The sequence below is a fragment of the Phoxinus phoxinus genome (assembly GCF_949152265.1).
Source record: "Phoxinus phoxinus genome assembly, chromosome: 2".
Classification (NCBI taxonomy): domain Eukaryota; kingdom Metazoa; phylum Chordata; class Actinopteri; order Cypriniformes; family Leuciscidae; genus Phoxinus; species Phoxinus phoxinus.
This window is the reverse complement of record NC_136877.1, coordinates 52,616,677-52,632,237: the sequence shown is the minus strand read 5'-3', so window position 1 is coordinate 52,632,237 and position 15,561 is coordinate 52,616,677. Positions and strand designations below refer to the sequence as shown.

At 39.4% G+C, this 15,561-nt stretch overlaps 1 protein-coding gene across 1 annotated transcript; it reads left to right on the top strand.

Annotated features, from left to right (window-relative positions):
• Nucleotides 1-5,394: 5,394 nt before the first annotated feature.
• LOC306988117 (C-type lectin BpLec-like) lies at nt 5,395-6,550 on the top strand (the record flags this gene model as incomplete). The annotated part of the gene is made up of 3 exons (XM_079592883.1): nt 5,395-5,704; nt 6,119-6,210; nt 6,286-6,550. 3 exons carry the CDS (start codon nt 5,395-5,397, stop codon nt 6,427-6,429), a joined length of 546 nt encoding a protein of 181 aa, XP_079449009.1. The 3' UTR covers nt 6,430-6,550.
• Between the last annotated feature and the right edge of the window lie 9,011 nt (nt 6,551-15,561).

Sequence of the window (15,561 nt, the reverse complement as noted above, 5' to 3'; positions counted from 1 at the left end):
GACCTCTGACCCGACACATGACGTAGGAGTGGCGTAATCTCAGGGTAGAGTTCATGACCTCTGACCCGACGCATGACGTTGGATGTTGGAGTAGCGTAATCTCAGGTGAGATTAGATTACCTCTGACCCGACGCATGACGTAGGAGTGGCGTAATCTCAGGGTAGAGTTCATGACCTCTGACCCGACGCATGACGTTGGATGTAGGAGTAGCGTAATCTCAGGTGAGAGTAGATGACCTCTGACCCGACACATGTCGTAGGATGTAGGAGTAGCGTAAGCTCAGGTGAGAGTAGATGACCTCTGACCCAACACATGACGTAGGATGTAGGAGTAGCATAATCTCAGGTGAGAGTAGATGACCTCTGACCCGACACATGTCGTAGGATGTTGGAGTAGCGTAAACTCAGGTGAGAGTAGATGACCTCTGACCCGACACATGTCGTAGGATGTAGGAGTAGCGTAAGATCAGGTGAGAGTAGATGACCTCTGACCCGACACATGACGTAGGATGTAGGAGTAGCGTAATCTCAGGTGAGAGTAGATGACCTCTGACCCGACACATGTCGTAGGATGTTGGAGTAGCGTAAGCTCAGGTGAGAGTAGATGACCTCTGACCCGACACATGTCGTAGGATGTAGGAGTAGCGTAAGATCAGGTGAGAGTAGATGACCTCTGACCCGACACATGACGTAGGATGTAGGAGTAGCGTAATCTCAGGTGAGAGTAGATGACCTCTGACCCGACGCATGACGTAGGATGTAGGAGTAGCGTAGTCTCAGGTGAGAGTAGATGACCTCTGACCCGACACATGACGTAGGATGTAGGAGTAGCGTAATCTCAGGTGAGAGTAGATGACCTCTGACCCGACACATGACGTAAGATGTAGGAGTAGCGTAATCTCACATGAGAGTAGATGACCTCTGACCCAACACATGACGTAGGATGTAGGAGTAGCGTAAGCTCAGGTGAGAGTAGATGACCTCTGACCCGACACATGACGTAGGATGTAGGAGTAGCGTAAGCTCAGGTGAGAGTAGATGACCTCTGACCCGACACATGACGTAGGATGTTGGAGTAGCGTAAGCTCAGGTGAGAGTAGATGACCTCTGACCCGACACATGTCGTAGGATGTAGGAGTAGCGTAATCTCAGGTGAGAGTAGATGACCTCTGACCCGACACATGACGTAGGATGTAGGAGTAGCGTAATCTCAGGTGAGAGTAGATGACCTCTGACCCGACACGTCGTAGGATGTAGGAGTAGCATAAGCTCAGGTGAGAGTAGATGACCTCTGACCCGACACATGACGTAGGATGTAGGAGTAGCATAAGCTCAGGTGAGAGTAGATGACCTCTGACCCGACACATGACATAGGATGTAGGAGTAGCGTAATCTCAGGTGAGATTAATGACCTCTGACCCGACGCATGACGTAGGATGTAGGAGTAGCGTAAGCTCAGGTGAGAGTAGATGACCTCTGACCCGACGCATGACGTAGGATGTTGGAGTAGCGTAATCTCAGGTGAGAGTAGATGACCTCTGACCCGACACATGATGTAGGAGTAGCGTAATCTCAGGTGAGAGTAGATGACCTCTGACCCGACGCATGACGTAGGATGTAGGAGTAGCGTAATCTCAGGTGAGCGTAGATGACCTCTGACCCGACACATAACGTAGGATGTTGGAGTAGCGTAATCTCAGGTGAGAGTAGATGACCTCTGACCCGACGTAGGATGTAGGAGTAGCCTAAGCTCAGTTGAGAGTAGATGACCTCTGACCCGACGCATGACGTAGGATGTAGGAGTAGCGTAAGCTCAGGTGAGAGTAGATGACCTCTGACCCGACGCATGACGTAGGATGTAGGAGTAGCGTAAGCTCAGGTGAGAGTAGATGACCTCTGACCCGACGCATGACGTAGGATGTAGGAGTAGCGTAATCTCAGGTGAGAGTAGATGACCTCTGACCCGACACATGTCGTAGGATGTAGGAGTAGCGTAATCTCAGGTGAGAGTAGATGACCTCTGACCCGACGCATGACGTAGGATGTTGGAGTAGCGTAATCTCAGGTGAGAGTAGATGACCTCTGACCCGACACATGACGTAGGATGTAGGAGTAGCGTAGTCTCAGGTGAGAGTAGATGACCTCTGACCCGACACATGACGTAGGATGTAGGAGTAGCGTAATCTCAGGTGAGAGTAGATGACCTCTGACCCGACACATGACGTAAGATGTAGGAGTAGCGTAATCTCACATGAGAGTAGATGACCTCTGACCCAACACATGACGTAGGATGTAGGAGTAGCGTAAGCTCAGGTGAGAGTAGATGACCTCTGACCCGACACATGACGTAGGATGTAGGAGTAGCGTAAGCTCAGGTGAGAGTAGATGACCTCTGACCCGACACATGACGTAGGATGTTGGAGTAGCGTAAGCTCAGGTGAGAGTAGATGACCTCTGACCCGACACATGTCGTAGGATGTAGGAGTAGCGTAATCTCAGGTGAGAGTAGATGACCTCTGACCCGACACATGACGTAGGATGTAGGAGTAGCGTAATCTCAGGTGAGAGTAGATGACCTCTGACCCGACACGTCGTAGGATGTAGGAGTAGCATAAGCTCAGGTGAGAGTAGATGACCTCTGACCCGACACATGACGTAGGATGTAGGAGTAGCATAAGCTCAGGTGAGAGTAGATGACCTCTGACCCGACACATGTCGTAGGATGTAGGAGTAGCGTAATCTCAGGTGAGAGTTGATGACCTCTGACCCGACACATGACGTAGGAGTAGCGTAAGCTCAGGTGAGAGTAGATGACCTCTGACCCGACACATGTCGTAGGATGTAGGAGTAGCGTAATCTCAGGTGAGAGTAGATGACCTCTGACCCGACACATGTCGTAGGATGTAGGAGTAGCGTAATCTCAGGTGAGAGTAGATGACCTCTGACCCGACACATGTCGTAGGATGTAGGAGTAGCGTAATCTCAGGGTAGAGTTGATGACCTCTGACCCGACGCATGACGTTTTTTAAATATAACTGATTGTGTTCAGCTGAAAGAAGTAGTCATATAGACCTAGGGTGGCTTGAAGGTGAGTATGGGATAAAGAAACATTTTTGGTGAAATAACCTTCTAAAAAGGTGCATTCTCAGAAGTTTGGCTAAAGTTCTGGCATGGTTCTCTCAAATGTCAAACGTCATTTATACATCGTTCGTGGGAATTTTTTTTTTGGATGTTCACTTGCTTGCTTCAGAGAACATTTAAAAGTAACATTCCTATATTGTTTGGAAAATGACAAAAGGAAATGTTTCCCTAATGTTCGCACAACTAGTCGGTCAATTAAGCACACATGTCGTTAGCTGGGCTGTTTTGACCATATTTTGCATTTGGTGGCTGAAGGGTTATTAGTTGTCTGGAAAAAGTGCATCTGTTAACATTAGCCAGACATAGGAGAAGCTCGGGTGTCATGGAAATCTCTGCTGACACTCTTTGAATGTTAAAATATGCATGTCTACAGACGCTTCACGTAAAAAGTGTCCAAACAGAGCAGCACAGGCTTCACAGAGTGGACGGATCCCACACAACCTTTCTAGAGCCGGTCAGTGCATCTGTGTGGTCATCCGTGTGGTCATCTGTGTGGTCATCTGCGTGGTCATCTGTGTGGTCATCTGTGTGGTCATCTGCGTGGTCATCTGTGTGGTCATCTGTGTGGTCATCTGCGTGGTCATCTGTGTGGTCATCTGTGTGGTCATCTGTGTGGTCATCTGCGTGGTCATCTGTGTGGTCATCTGTGTGGTCATCTGCGTGGTCATCTGTGTGGTCATCTGCGTGGTCATCTGTGTGGTCATCTGTGTGGTCATCTGTGTGGTCATCTGCGTGGTCATCTGTGTGGTCATCTGTGTGGTCATCTGTGTGGTCATCTGCGTGGTCATCTGTGTGGTCATCTGCGTGGTCATCTGTGTGGTCATCTGTGTGGTCATCTGCGTGGTCATCTGCGTGGTCATCTGTGTGGTCATCTGTGTGGTCATCTGCGTGGTCATCTGTGTGGTCATCTGCGTGGTCATCTGTGTGGTCATCTGTGTGGTCATCTGTGTGGTCATCTGTGTGGTCATCTGCGTGGTCATCTGCGTGGTCATCTGTGTGGTCATCTGTGTGGTCATCTGCGTGGTCATCTGTGTGGTCATCTGCGTGGTCATCTGTGTGGTCATCTGTGTGGTCATCTGTGTGGTCATCTGCGTGGTCATCTGCGTGGTCATCTGTGTGGTCATCTGCGTGGTCATCTGTGTGGTCATCTGTGTGGTCATCTGCGTGGTCATCTGTGTGGTCATCTGTGTGGTCATCTGCGTGGTCATCTGCGTGGTCATCTGTGTGGTCATCTGTGTGGTCATCCGTGTGGTCATCTGTGTGGTCATCTGTGTGGTCATCTGTGTGGTCATCCGCGTGGTTATCTGTGTGGTTATCTGTGTGGTCATTTGTGTGGTCATCCGTGTGGTCATCCGTGTGGTCATCCGTGTGGTCATCTGTGTGGTCATCTGTGTGGTCATCTGTGTGGTCATCCGTGTGGTCATCTGTGTGGTCATCTGTGTGGTCATCTGTGTGGTCATCTGTGTGGTCATCTGTGTGGTCATCTGTGTGGTCATCCGTGTGGTCATCCGTGTGGTCATCTGTCATGATGAGGATTGAGTTGATCTTTGTGCTGTGGTCAGGTGAGTTTATGATATTGAATCTGCATCTTACATGAGTATGAATATGATTTTCAAGAAATGAAATAATGGGTTATGCAGGGATTCCCAATTTGTTTTTGTTTGACTTCAAATATTTACCCTTGGCCTTGATGTGTGTGTGGGCGATATGACAAAATCTTATAACAAGATACTAGTCATTTTATTTCACGATCAATATAGTTATTTTTTGCTTTAAATAAGGTTTTTATGATATCAACACTTTTTAAACCATTGAAATTTCATAATTCTTATCACCATTTTCAATATCACAAAAACTAGCCTAAGTGTAAAAAAAGCTTACTGAAGAGAAGTAAACAGTGATAAAGAAAGAACAAAGTATATAGGAAAACAAACTACAATAGAACAAGTAGGCTACTACATAAATTGTATAACGTAATCAAATTTATAAAAACACTGTTTGTAAATTTTATTCTTGTTAAAGTTACAAAAGTGAGAGAGCATTTTCTCCCTTGATTAGCATTAATAATGACAGCAGGTTTATTAGGCTACTGTCACTTTAAGGCCGACCGCACAGATCTAATACACTCGTGCGTTTTCTTTCTCAACGGTTTACCTTCACTTGAGAGATGAATGCGGTGTGACGGGTCCATGTCTCTCCACAGCTCTGAGCTCCGGTGTGAACTCCCGTGTGTTTTACATTATTCGTGAGAGAATGAGCTGGTCGGACGCACAGGCGTTCTGCAGACAGAAACACACTGATCTCGCCACTGTGGACGACCAGGCGGATCTCGCTGAGCTGAGGAAAACCTTCTCCGAGTTTCAAGAAGAAATGTGGATCGGACTCTATCGGGAGTCAGGGAGTTCTCCCTGGATCTGGTCCGATCAGAGCAAATCCGGATTCAGATTTTGGGCTAGCGGACAGCCGAACAACTCTGGTGGCAACCAGTTCTGTGTGTACACAAGTCCTGATGGACACTGGAACGACTGGGAGTGTCTGGAAAAAAAGGCATTTATCTGCTATGGTGAGTCGTTTGCAATATAACTTAACTGCTCATCGGATTGATTTTTCAAAATAAAATAAAACAAAAATGAGAGACAAGGTTTCCGCCTGACAGGAACGATATATTTGTAGCATTTATTTTTATTTATTGTATTCTTTTTTCGGTATTTGATAATTCTCCATGGCACAATGATCATGAGGAAAATAACAAGGAAACACTGCATTAACTTATGTTAGCAGATTTGTGCCTTATTAGTAAATGTTAGAAATGAACATGATAAATGCTCTACAAGTAATGCTCAGTTAGTTCCGGTGAAGTAATACAGTTAAAATCTGAACAAATGAGACCTTACTGTAAAGTGTTTTAAGGAAATTAAATTTTTATTGGACATCTGCTTGTCATTGTCACTTATTGTAACGTCTTTATTAGCCACAGAGATGAAGAGACAGACCGTGAGATTGGAGGTGAAATCTAGTCAAAATTTGAATTTGAATGATCCTGAAGTGAAGAAAGAGATTTTAATGAAGGTTAGTTCAATATACTGAACATTGAACATGACTGTATTGATGACTTGCGTGATAATAAAGGTCTGTGTTGTTCAGATAGAGCAGATTCTGAAAGAGAAAGGACTGCCAGAAGAAGCCAAGCTGTCGTGGAAACTGGTTTCTGGAGAGAAAGTCTTTCAGAGAATGTGGTACCAGAAGAATGAAGTTTCTAAGACGTCCTGCAGAAGAATCCGGAACTGACCGACTCATAATCTTGTGTACTTCTATATCCAGCTAACAGGGAAAGTTCTGGCTGGGGAAGTTATGAACAAACCTTCTTCCAGTAACGCTAACAGAAAGTGTGTTCAAACTTATCTGGTCTTTTATAATGTTCTCACAACGTTAGCACAAAAACATAATTTAAACGTTTAGTATCATTTTTTAAATCCATTTTATTTATTTATTTCCACAGAACATTTGAAAGTAAGGTTCCTGTTTGCATTATAATGAAATCGAATGCCCGCGTAACCAACAAAAATCGCTTTTAAAACATTTTAAAACTGGATATTTTTATAACTTAATTTTCTTTAGTTGTTTAGCTTGCATTAACAGAACGTTCTTGGCAGGTGTTTTAACGCTGCTCACTGTCATATGTGCACTTCTGTAACGCTGCAAAACTAGGATTTGTATGTTTTGAATAAAAATAAATCATCCTTACATCTTACACTGATGGGTTAGACACACTTTGAATGCGTTTGCATTGTTAGTTGAGTCTTGTTCTGACCTCAAACAAACAAACAAACAAACAAACTACTAAATAAATGTGAATGGGAAAGCAGGACATGTTAACACCTGCATGAAACAAAACATGTTTTTACTGAGTTGCACAATTATGCAAAACTATATGACAATAACAATATTAACATAAATATTTTCCACAATCATCAGTTCAGACTTTGCTTCAGTTCCTTACATGTTAACGTACACACAGTAGAATCAGTTTTGATGAATCTTCATCAGGCATTACACGTTTGTAAAGCTTTTATTTGTTGTTTGCGTGAACAAATCACTTCTTTTGAGTGGTCACATTAATTTAGCATTTAAACTTTATAAAAACTATATTTTACATAATGTTAATTATATAACTATATAATACAAACTTTATTTTTATTCAAACTACCTTATAACCAATCAGATCAACGTGTGATCGTCAGCCAGTGGAGCTGAGTGAGTGAGTGAGTGGAGGCGGGGCTCATTTGCATATTCATAGGACCGCGCATACTAAATGAGGCGAGGGTTTCGAGTTACATTCAAGATATTTTAAGGAAATGTAATTTTGGTGATCACAGATGAGTTTTAAGGGATAAAATGATTGACAACAGGGGGACTTTAAGACTGGCTGTTATGCATCTTTAAAATGTAGTTGTAGGAGCCATTTTAATGCAATTATATATTTGTCCATTGGCTGGCGTTCTGATATTGTATATTAAGGGCACCTGGGTAACAACGAGACCACATGTGTGTATTGGTAATAGGAAAGTTTTTGACTGCAAGAGCGTGCCGGAAGGTACAGGATCTGGATAATGTGTGTTTTATTATGGTTAACTGTAAAGAGTGATGTTAAGGAACAATATGGACAGTGTGTGCTATATCTGCAAGGTATGGACTTCATATTTCTATGTTCTGAACTAGAAAGATTTAAACACCACAGGAAGCTAATTGGCTAAAATGTTTATTAACTGAAGCACAATAAAGAAAGACACTGTTTGCATCTTACATCTGTGTTCATGGAGTTTGTACGCATCAATAACTCACTCAGGTTACCAATGCCAGAGGCTCAGTGGAAAGCCGGCACAGTAGTGCTCATATTTGTGTTCTTTCTAATCCATTTATACGGTTCGTGCATTTCTTCTATCGGCCACAAGAAGACATGCAGCATGCACACAGAAGACAGTTTTGAGCATGTGCAAGATTATGCTGGTGTTGGATATTTCAGCAAATCTGAATGAAGGCAAAAAAAGAAAAGTCGGTATCACTTTACAATAAGGGTGCACTAATAACTAATGCACAGATAATACTGAATTAATGTATTACTAATGATTATCTGCTATTCATTAATGATTGCCTCATTAGCAACTAATGAATAGTCTGTCTGGTTAATATATTAGTTCATATATTAATTATTATTCATTAAATATGTAAGTGTGGATTAATTCCATAATCACTTATTTTATTAACTAATAGTGTTCATTAATTTGTTAATTACCACAATGAGCCTAATATGCATTAATACATTATTAATTACAGCATTAGTAGTGTGTCAATTACTACAATTACTAGATGATGAGTTAATAATGATGTCCTCAACAAGTAAAGTCACAACATAATGATCGTTAGCTAATGATTAATTAATCATTAATGACCATCACTAGAGTTTATAAAAGCTGTTTATTAAACACTCGTTTCCAAAAACATTGTAGTAATTGACACACTACTAATGCTGTAATTAATAATGTATTAATGCATATTAGTTTTCCTGTATTATCTGGAAGTTGAAATATAAGGCTTTGGCTCATTGTGGTAATTAACAAATTAATGAACACGATTAGTTAATAAAATAAGGTATTATAATACACACTTACATATTTAATTAATAGCAATTCATATATGAACTAATATATTAACCAGACAGACTCTTCATTAGTTGCTAATGAGGCAATCATTAATGAATAGTTTAGATAATCATTAGTAATACATTAATCCAGTATTATCTGTGCATTAGTTAAGCATGAATTAATGCTGATTAGTGCACCCTTATTGTAAAGTGTTACCGAAAAGGCCACAAACATCCACAGCTTCTTAAACATCGGTGTGTTTTTAGTGTACATGCTTTACGTGTCACACTTTATTTATTAGTGGATTCTGGATTCTTGCAACAAAAGAATCAAAATGATAAATTGAGTCTCAATAACGGTCTCATTTACTTAAGTCCATTTGAATGTATCCACTAAATGCAAAGTGTCTACTTCAAACCATTTATTGCGATCTGTCTAGGTTAAATCGTAAAAAGAATAATAGACATGACTCCCACTCCCAGTCGTCAGACCAAAAGAAACCAGTGAGTCCGAAGTTTCGGTATTTCGTAACTCTGGACTGGATTCAACTCCTTATAAAATTCCAATCCTCAATAATTTTTCACGCAACGCTTCTCGAATAACCTCCTTTGTCCCAGCTCTTTGAATAGGTATATTAAAAAAATCAGCCACCAAAAACAAGTCAGCTTTACGACATTTCTCCAATGCTTCGAAAGTATGAAAGTCTAAAGGATTCAATGCTAAACTCCATTATATAACTTTTTCCAACCCCTTTACACAAGTAAAAACTGCCAATCAGAAACAACAATAAATGCATTTAGTGTACTCACCAGCAAGATATCCTAACAAATTTTCCCCGGAGACGAAAAAAAAAAGAAAACATAAAATGAGCGAACAAAATATGGCCTAAAGAACAAACAAAAAAAATGAATCAAAAGCAGCGGACGAGCCCCCATTTATTACGATCTGTCTAGGTTAAATTGTAAAAAGAATAATAGACATGACTCCCACTCCCAGTCGTCACAAATACTTTGGAGATATTTACATTTTACGTGTGTTTATTTTTTTCTTCATATTTTTGTTTTTTTAATAAAACGTTTATCGTTTTTCTTACCGAAAAAATAAATAAAAAAATAAACACACGTAAAATGTAAATATCTCCAAAGTAACAAACCAGTGGGTGTAAAATCTTCAGGAAGACCCAAGGCCCAAAATAACAAACAAAACAGATAATAAACAAAATATCAAAACTAACTTCCCTCAAAGTATCCAAAATCAAAATCCAACGAATTTCGCTAAATACACAAACAAAACAGAACGAACGGAATTTCAAAGAAAAGGGCAGGTCAACCCTACAAAAACACCATCACTGAAAATAACAGACACATAACATAAGCTAACTCAGGAAAACTGATCTGACGGCTGGAGAGGAGACAGGAGAAGTGCGCCCGGCCCGGAGTCGGGACAGCTCGCCTTCAGAAACCGGAAGCATTCTTTTAAGCCCGCGTTAACCAAAGGGTGGAGCCACCTCACAGCTGATCAGGATTATAAACAAATAAAAGAAAAACAAAAGAGACAAAAAAACACAACAAAGAATACAAACAATATACAATCAAAACAGTATACGGAGTTACATAATTCCGTAACACCAATACTTTACTTGTCGGGGTGCAGATTTCTTGTTCAGCTAAATGTGTTTATCAATCCTAACATATGAAGACAATACAGAATTAAACCACAAGGAGAAATACTAAATAAAAACACCATGAATTATCAGCAACAGATATTCTCTCTTCCATTAAATAAAGTAAAATAATCCGTTATCATTTTTGTGCCATAATTAACTACAACAAAACTAATTTCCTAAGCATCTTGTGTAATCCACATTCGGGTTGTGTTTGAACGCAAATCACATCTCTGTTTTTAATTGTTAATGGTAAACAAACACGACATGGATCTCGGACAGTTTTTTACTCCAGCAGATGTTTAGATGTTGGTGTTTTATTGAAAATTGTTGGTCACCCTTATTATGATCTGTGTTTCATTTAGTTAGGACAGTTTGACTGTTTTTTGTGTCAGTTTGTGGTTTTTGTAACAGAGTTAACTGAAAAACATAATTTGTTGCAAACAAATCGCTCAAGTCCTGCGGAGCTAAACCATTTAGTGCTCTGTAAGTAATCAGTAATATTAAAAAATATTACGATGTTTAATAGCCAATGCAGTGTTGCCAGAACCGGCTAATATGGTCATACTTCCTTCCTGGTTCTGGTAAGAAGTCGAGCTGCTGCGTTTTGGACCAGCTGTAGTTTGTTTGTTAAACCACAAAGCAAGGAAACTTACTAAAACTCACATTTATTAGGCTTGAGCACAAATCATTTTCTAAAAAATGTATTTATAAATCTCTTCGGTAAAACTTTATATTACGACCCGCAAACAACTGCGTAAGTAAACCGAAATTACGGCGTACGTTTATAGTCTACTTCCGTGTAGGTATAATAAGGGAACAATATGTTAAGTTTTGGTAATAAAGGGGTAACAAGCAGATATAGAAGCAAATTATTTATAATGTAATTATTTTAAAACTAACAGGTACCTATTCTGTTAATATATTCCAGGCAAAAATTGTAGGTCTGTTGTAGAACATATTTTACCAGAAATGTGATGATAACTTTTATATACAAAAGTTTTTATCACATTTCTGGTAAAATATGTTCTTGTGCAATGTAGTTACAGGGTAATTTTGACATCTGTGGATTGTAAATTAAACTTATATATATAACTTATAACTTACCACGGGTAACAAATACTACTTACAATACGAAACAACACTATTTGCACAGCAATTTCAGAGAAAAGTAGCCTACTCTTATTAAGAAAATAAAATAACGTTTTAATTACACAGTATATTTCTCGTGACATATAAGTGTCATTGCAATACAATGTGATAAGGTAAGTAAGTACTACATGGTACGTTCTAAATTAAAATCATAGCAGAAACCATTTTTTTTTTGGCTTAGTAAGAAAAGCCAATAAATTTAAATATAGCCATATATATATATATATATATATATATATAAGTTTAATTTACCCTGTAACTACATTGCACAAGAACATATTTTGCCAGAAATGTGATGATAACTTTTATATACAACAGATGTACAATTTTTGCCTGCAATATATTAACAGAATAGGTACCTGTTTTAAAATAATTACATTATAAATAATTTGCTTGTATATCTGGTTGTACCCATTTATTACCCAAAACGTAACACATTGTTCCCTTATACCTACACGGAAGTACACTATAATTACAGAAACGTACGCCGTAATTTATGTTTACTTACGCAGTTGTTTGCGGGTCGTAATATAAAGTGTTACCATCTCTTCAATTGCATTTAATTTGTCAATATTTAGGGATGAACACTATCATGCCATTCATATTTCATCTTCAGTGTTCATTTGAAAGCTATATTAAATATTCCTGCAGCCATGATTTGGCCAGGATTTCGATAGCTGGAAACCTGCATATTAAAATAAAATATATATGTTTGCGTCCGGCTGTTGATTCACATGTCAAACGAGCGCCGTCTGCTGGACAGAGAGTCGTCCGTCATGTCAGGTCATTACTGTTCAATCTCCTGCAGTCTAACTCCATCACACCAGCCTGGACGTTTCCTGAGTCTGAGGAGCTTGATTAGATGTTTAATTAGATGTTTAATTAGGTGTATAACTAGAGTCTGGATGCTAAAGCTGTAGATGCTAAATGAACAACAAACTAAACCTTTATACTTCTGTGCTCCACAGGATAAAGAAAGTTCTACAGGTTCGGACCGATATGAGGTGAGTATGTGCTGACAACATTTTTTTTTTTTGGGTGAACTTTAGTAGGACTTAATATGGTGATTTTGTGACAATTACTAACACATGCAAAACATTTAAAGTATAGCTTCAATAGTGATGAAAAGATTTGTCATGTATAAACCTTAATCAAACAATTTAATAATCAATTCAAAAGTAATTAATACCTGTATAATATTACGCTGTAGAGGTTTGGATGTGAGCGCCCTCCTCTGGTGAGACACGGGAATTCATGCGGTACGACCCTCACAGTGCATTATGGGTATTCTCTATTCCTTGAGTGGAGATATCTTACTCCGGAACCGCAGATATCTTACTCCAGAACCGCAGATATCTTACTCCAGAACCGCAGATATCTTACTCCAGAACCGCAGATATCTCCGCAGATATCTTACTCCAGAACCGCAGATATCTTACTCCAGAACCGCAGATATCTTACTCCGGAACCGCAGATATCTTACTCCGGAACCGCAGATATCTTACTCCGGAACCACAGATATCTTACTCCGGAACCGCAGATATCTTACTCCAGAACCGCAGATATCTTACTCCGGAACCGCAGATATCTTACTCCGGAACCACAGATATCTTACTCCGGAACCACAGATATCTTACTCCGGAACCGCAGATATCTTACTCCAGAACCGCAGATATCTTACTCCGGAACCACAGATATCTTACTCCGGAACCGCAGATATCTTACTCCAGAACCACAGATATCTTACTCCGGAACCACAGATATCTTACTCCAGAACCGCAGATATCTTACTCCAGAACCGCAGATATCTTACTCCAGAACCACAGATATCTTACTCCGGAACCACAGATATCTTACTCCGGAACCGCAGATATCTTACTCCAGAACCGCAGATATCTTACTCCGGAACCACAGATATCTTACTCCAGAACCGCAGATATCTTACTCCGGAACCACAGATATCTTACTCCAGAACCACAGATATCTTACTCCGGAACCGCAGATATCTTACTCCAGAACCGCAGATATCTTACTCCAGAACCACAGATATCTTACTCCGAAACCGCAGATATTTTTTTTAAGGCATGTTTATAAAAGCTACTTAAATGTCCCAGTCCTGGTTTAATCTAAACTCTGTTTGTGAAACTGGGACACTGAGTTACACGGAGTGTGAATATGTTTAGCTTTAATGTCCCTTGCGATGGACATCAGGTCATAAAGGTTATCAGCAGGAACCTCATAACTTGTGTGTCAGGTTATGATATTTGTGCAAGCATTTCAAACCTAAAATACAGAGCTACAAACTCTAATGTTAATCCTTTATGAACAATAATGTCTAGTAATTATTAATGTTTTTCATATGATTTTATGCCTTCAATGTTGAGACCATAAACTCTCATTCAGTTTTTCATTAGTTTTAGTCAAAAACAACAACAGTGAATGTGAAATAAGAGAACACACACACACACACACACACACACACACACTCAGATTCACTCATTGCAACCAACAACAAAAAAAAAAAGAAGTTTTTTTTTTTTTAAGACTTTATATTATCTTACTTTTTTTTCTACATTTTTACTGCATTGATATTTGTGTGTGTGTGCATTGGAATGTGTGCAAAGGATTATGGGTGACTGGAGGACACGGGGGATAGACTCGATGCATCCTTCAAAAGCGACCGAATGAAAGACGCGAAACGAAGACAGGATCTTTACATTGAGGCGTCCGCCGCCGGATCTTGGCGACGATGAAGCTGAGATATGAAGCCTGACGATTGAGAAGAACGCTTCATCTAAACACAGCAACCAGTGACGCTGGCTTCATATTCACTGAATTTAACTCCACAATAGTTCATTCATGTTGCATGAGCGCCATCTGCAGGTCAGGACTCAGTCAACACATCAGAATCATAAGAACAGCAGCACATTTGTGTTAATGTATAAAGAGATAAAACAGGGAGAAGTGTTTAGTGTGCGCTGGAATTAAGAGCTAAGATTATTCTATATATTATAAAGCTGTGTCCCATTTCAGGGTCTGCATCCACTTCCCCGGGCCGTGAAGGACAGAACGAGTGGATCCTTCTCTAGCCGACCCTGCGCCGGTGAAGACAGGACGATATTCTTCTGTTGGGGCCGATGAATACGTTTATTAATGTAAGTGTTTTAAGTTACTCAAATAACTAGTGAAACAAGTGTTAAAAGCCAGGGGGAGTAAATCATATGGGGAAAATAATATGTTTTAATTATTAATTTTACTATTTCACTCTAATGCTAAAACTATGTAAGACAATTACTTTATAAATGAATACAATTTAAAATCCTTTCACCCTTTACGTTTGTCTATAGTTTTGCAAATATTTAACCATTTAGAAGTATAAACAAAAATCTTTTGACCAAATCTGTCCATTGCCTCTTCAAACGGTCAGTCAAACCTCACGACCTCACAGTTTGGAGCCAGTAACTCATTACAAGTAACTTGAGTTAAGTAATCAGATTACTTTTTCAAGTAATTAGTAAAGTAATGTATTTTTTTTTCAATTTACAACAAAATATCTACGTTATTTTTTCAAATAAGTAACGCTATATTACTTTTTCACATTTATTGACTGACAGCTCTCCTGTCCCCATGTTGAGAGAAATAAATGTATTATTTACTACTTCACTGTTACTTATTCCTACAGTGATTCTAGATAACACTTTTTAGTTAACTTTACTTTGTCTTAATTGTAAAAAAAACGGTAACACTTTATAATAACTGCACACTATTAATCATTAGTTAAGCATGAGTAAACCGTTAATTAGTCATTTTTAAAGCATTAATAGACAATTATAAGCAGTTTATAAATACAGTTAAAAATGCTTTATTCTTGATTTAAAAGCATATCTATAATGTGTTTAATAATTATATTTTCATATGTTATTAATGATCAATTTAACATTTCTAAATTATGTACTGCATTAT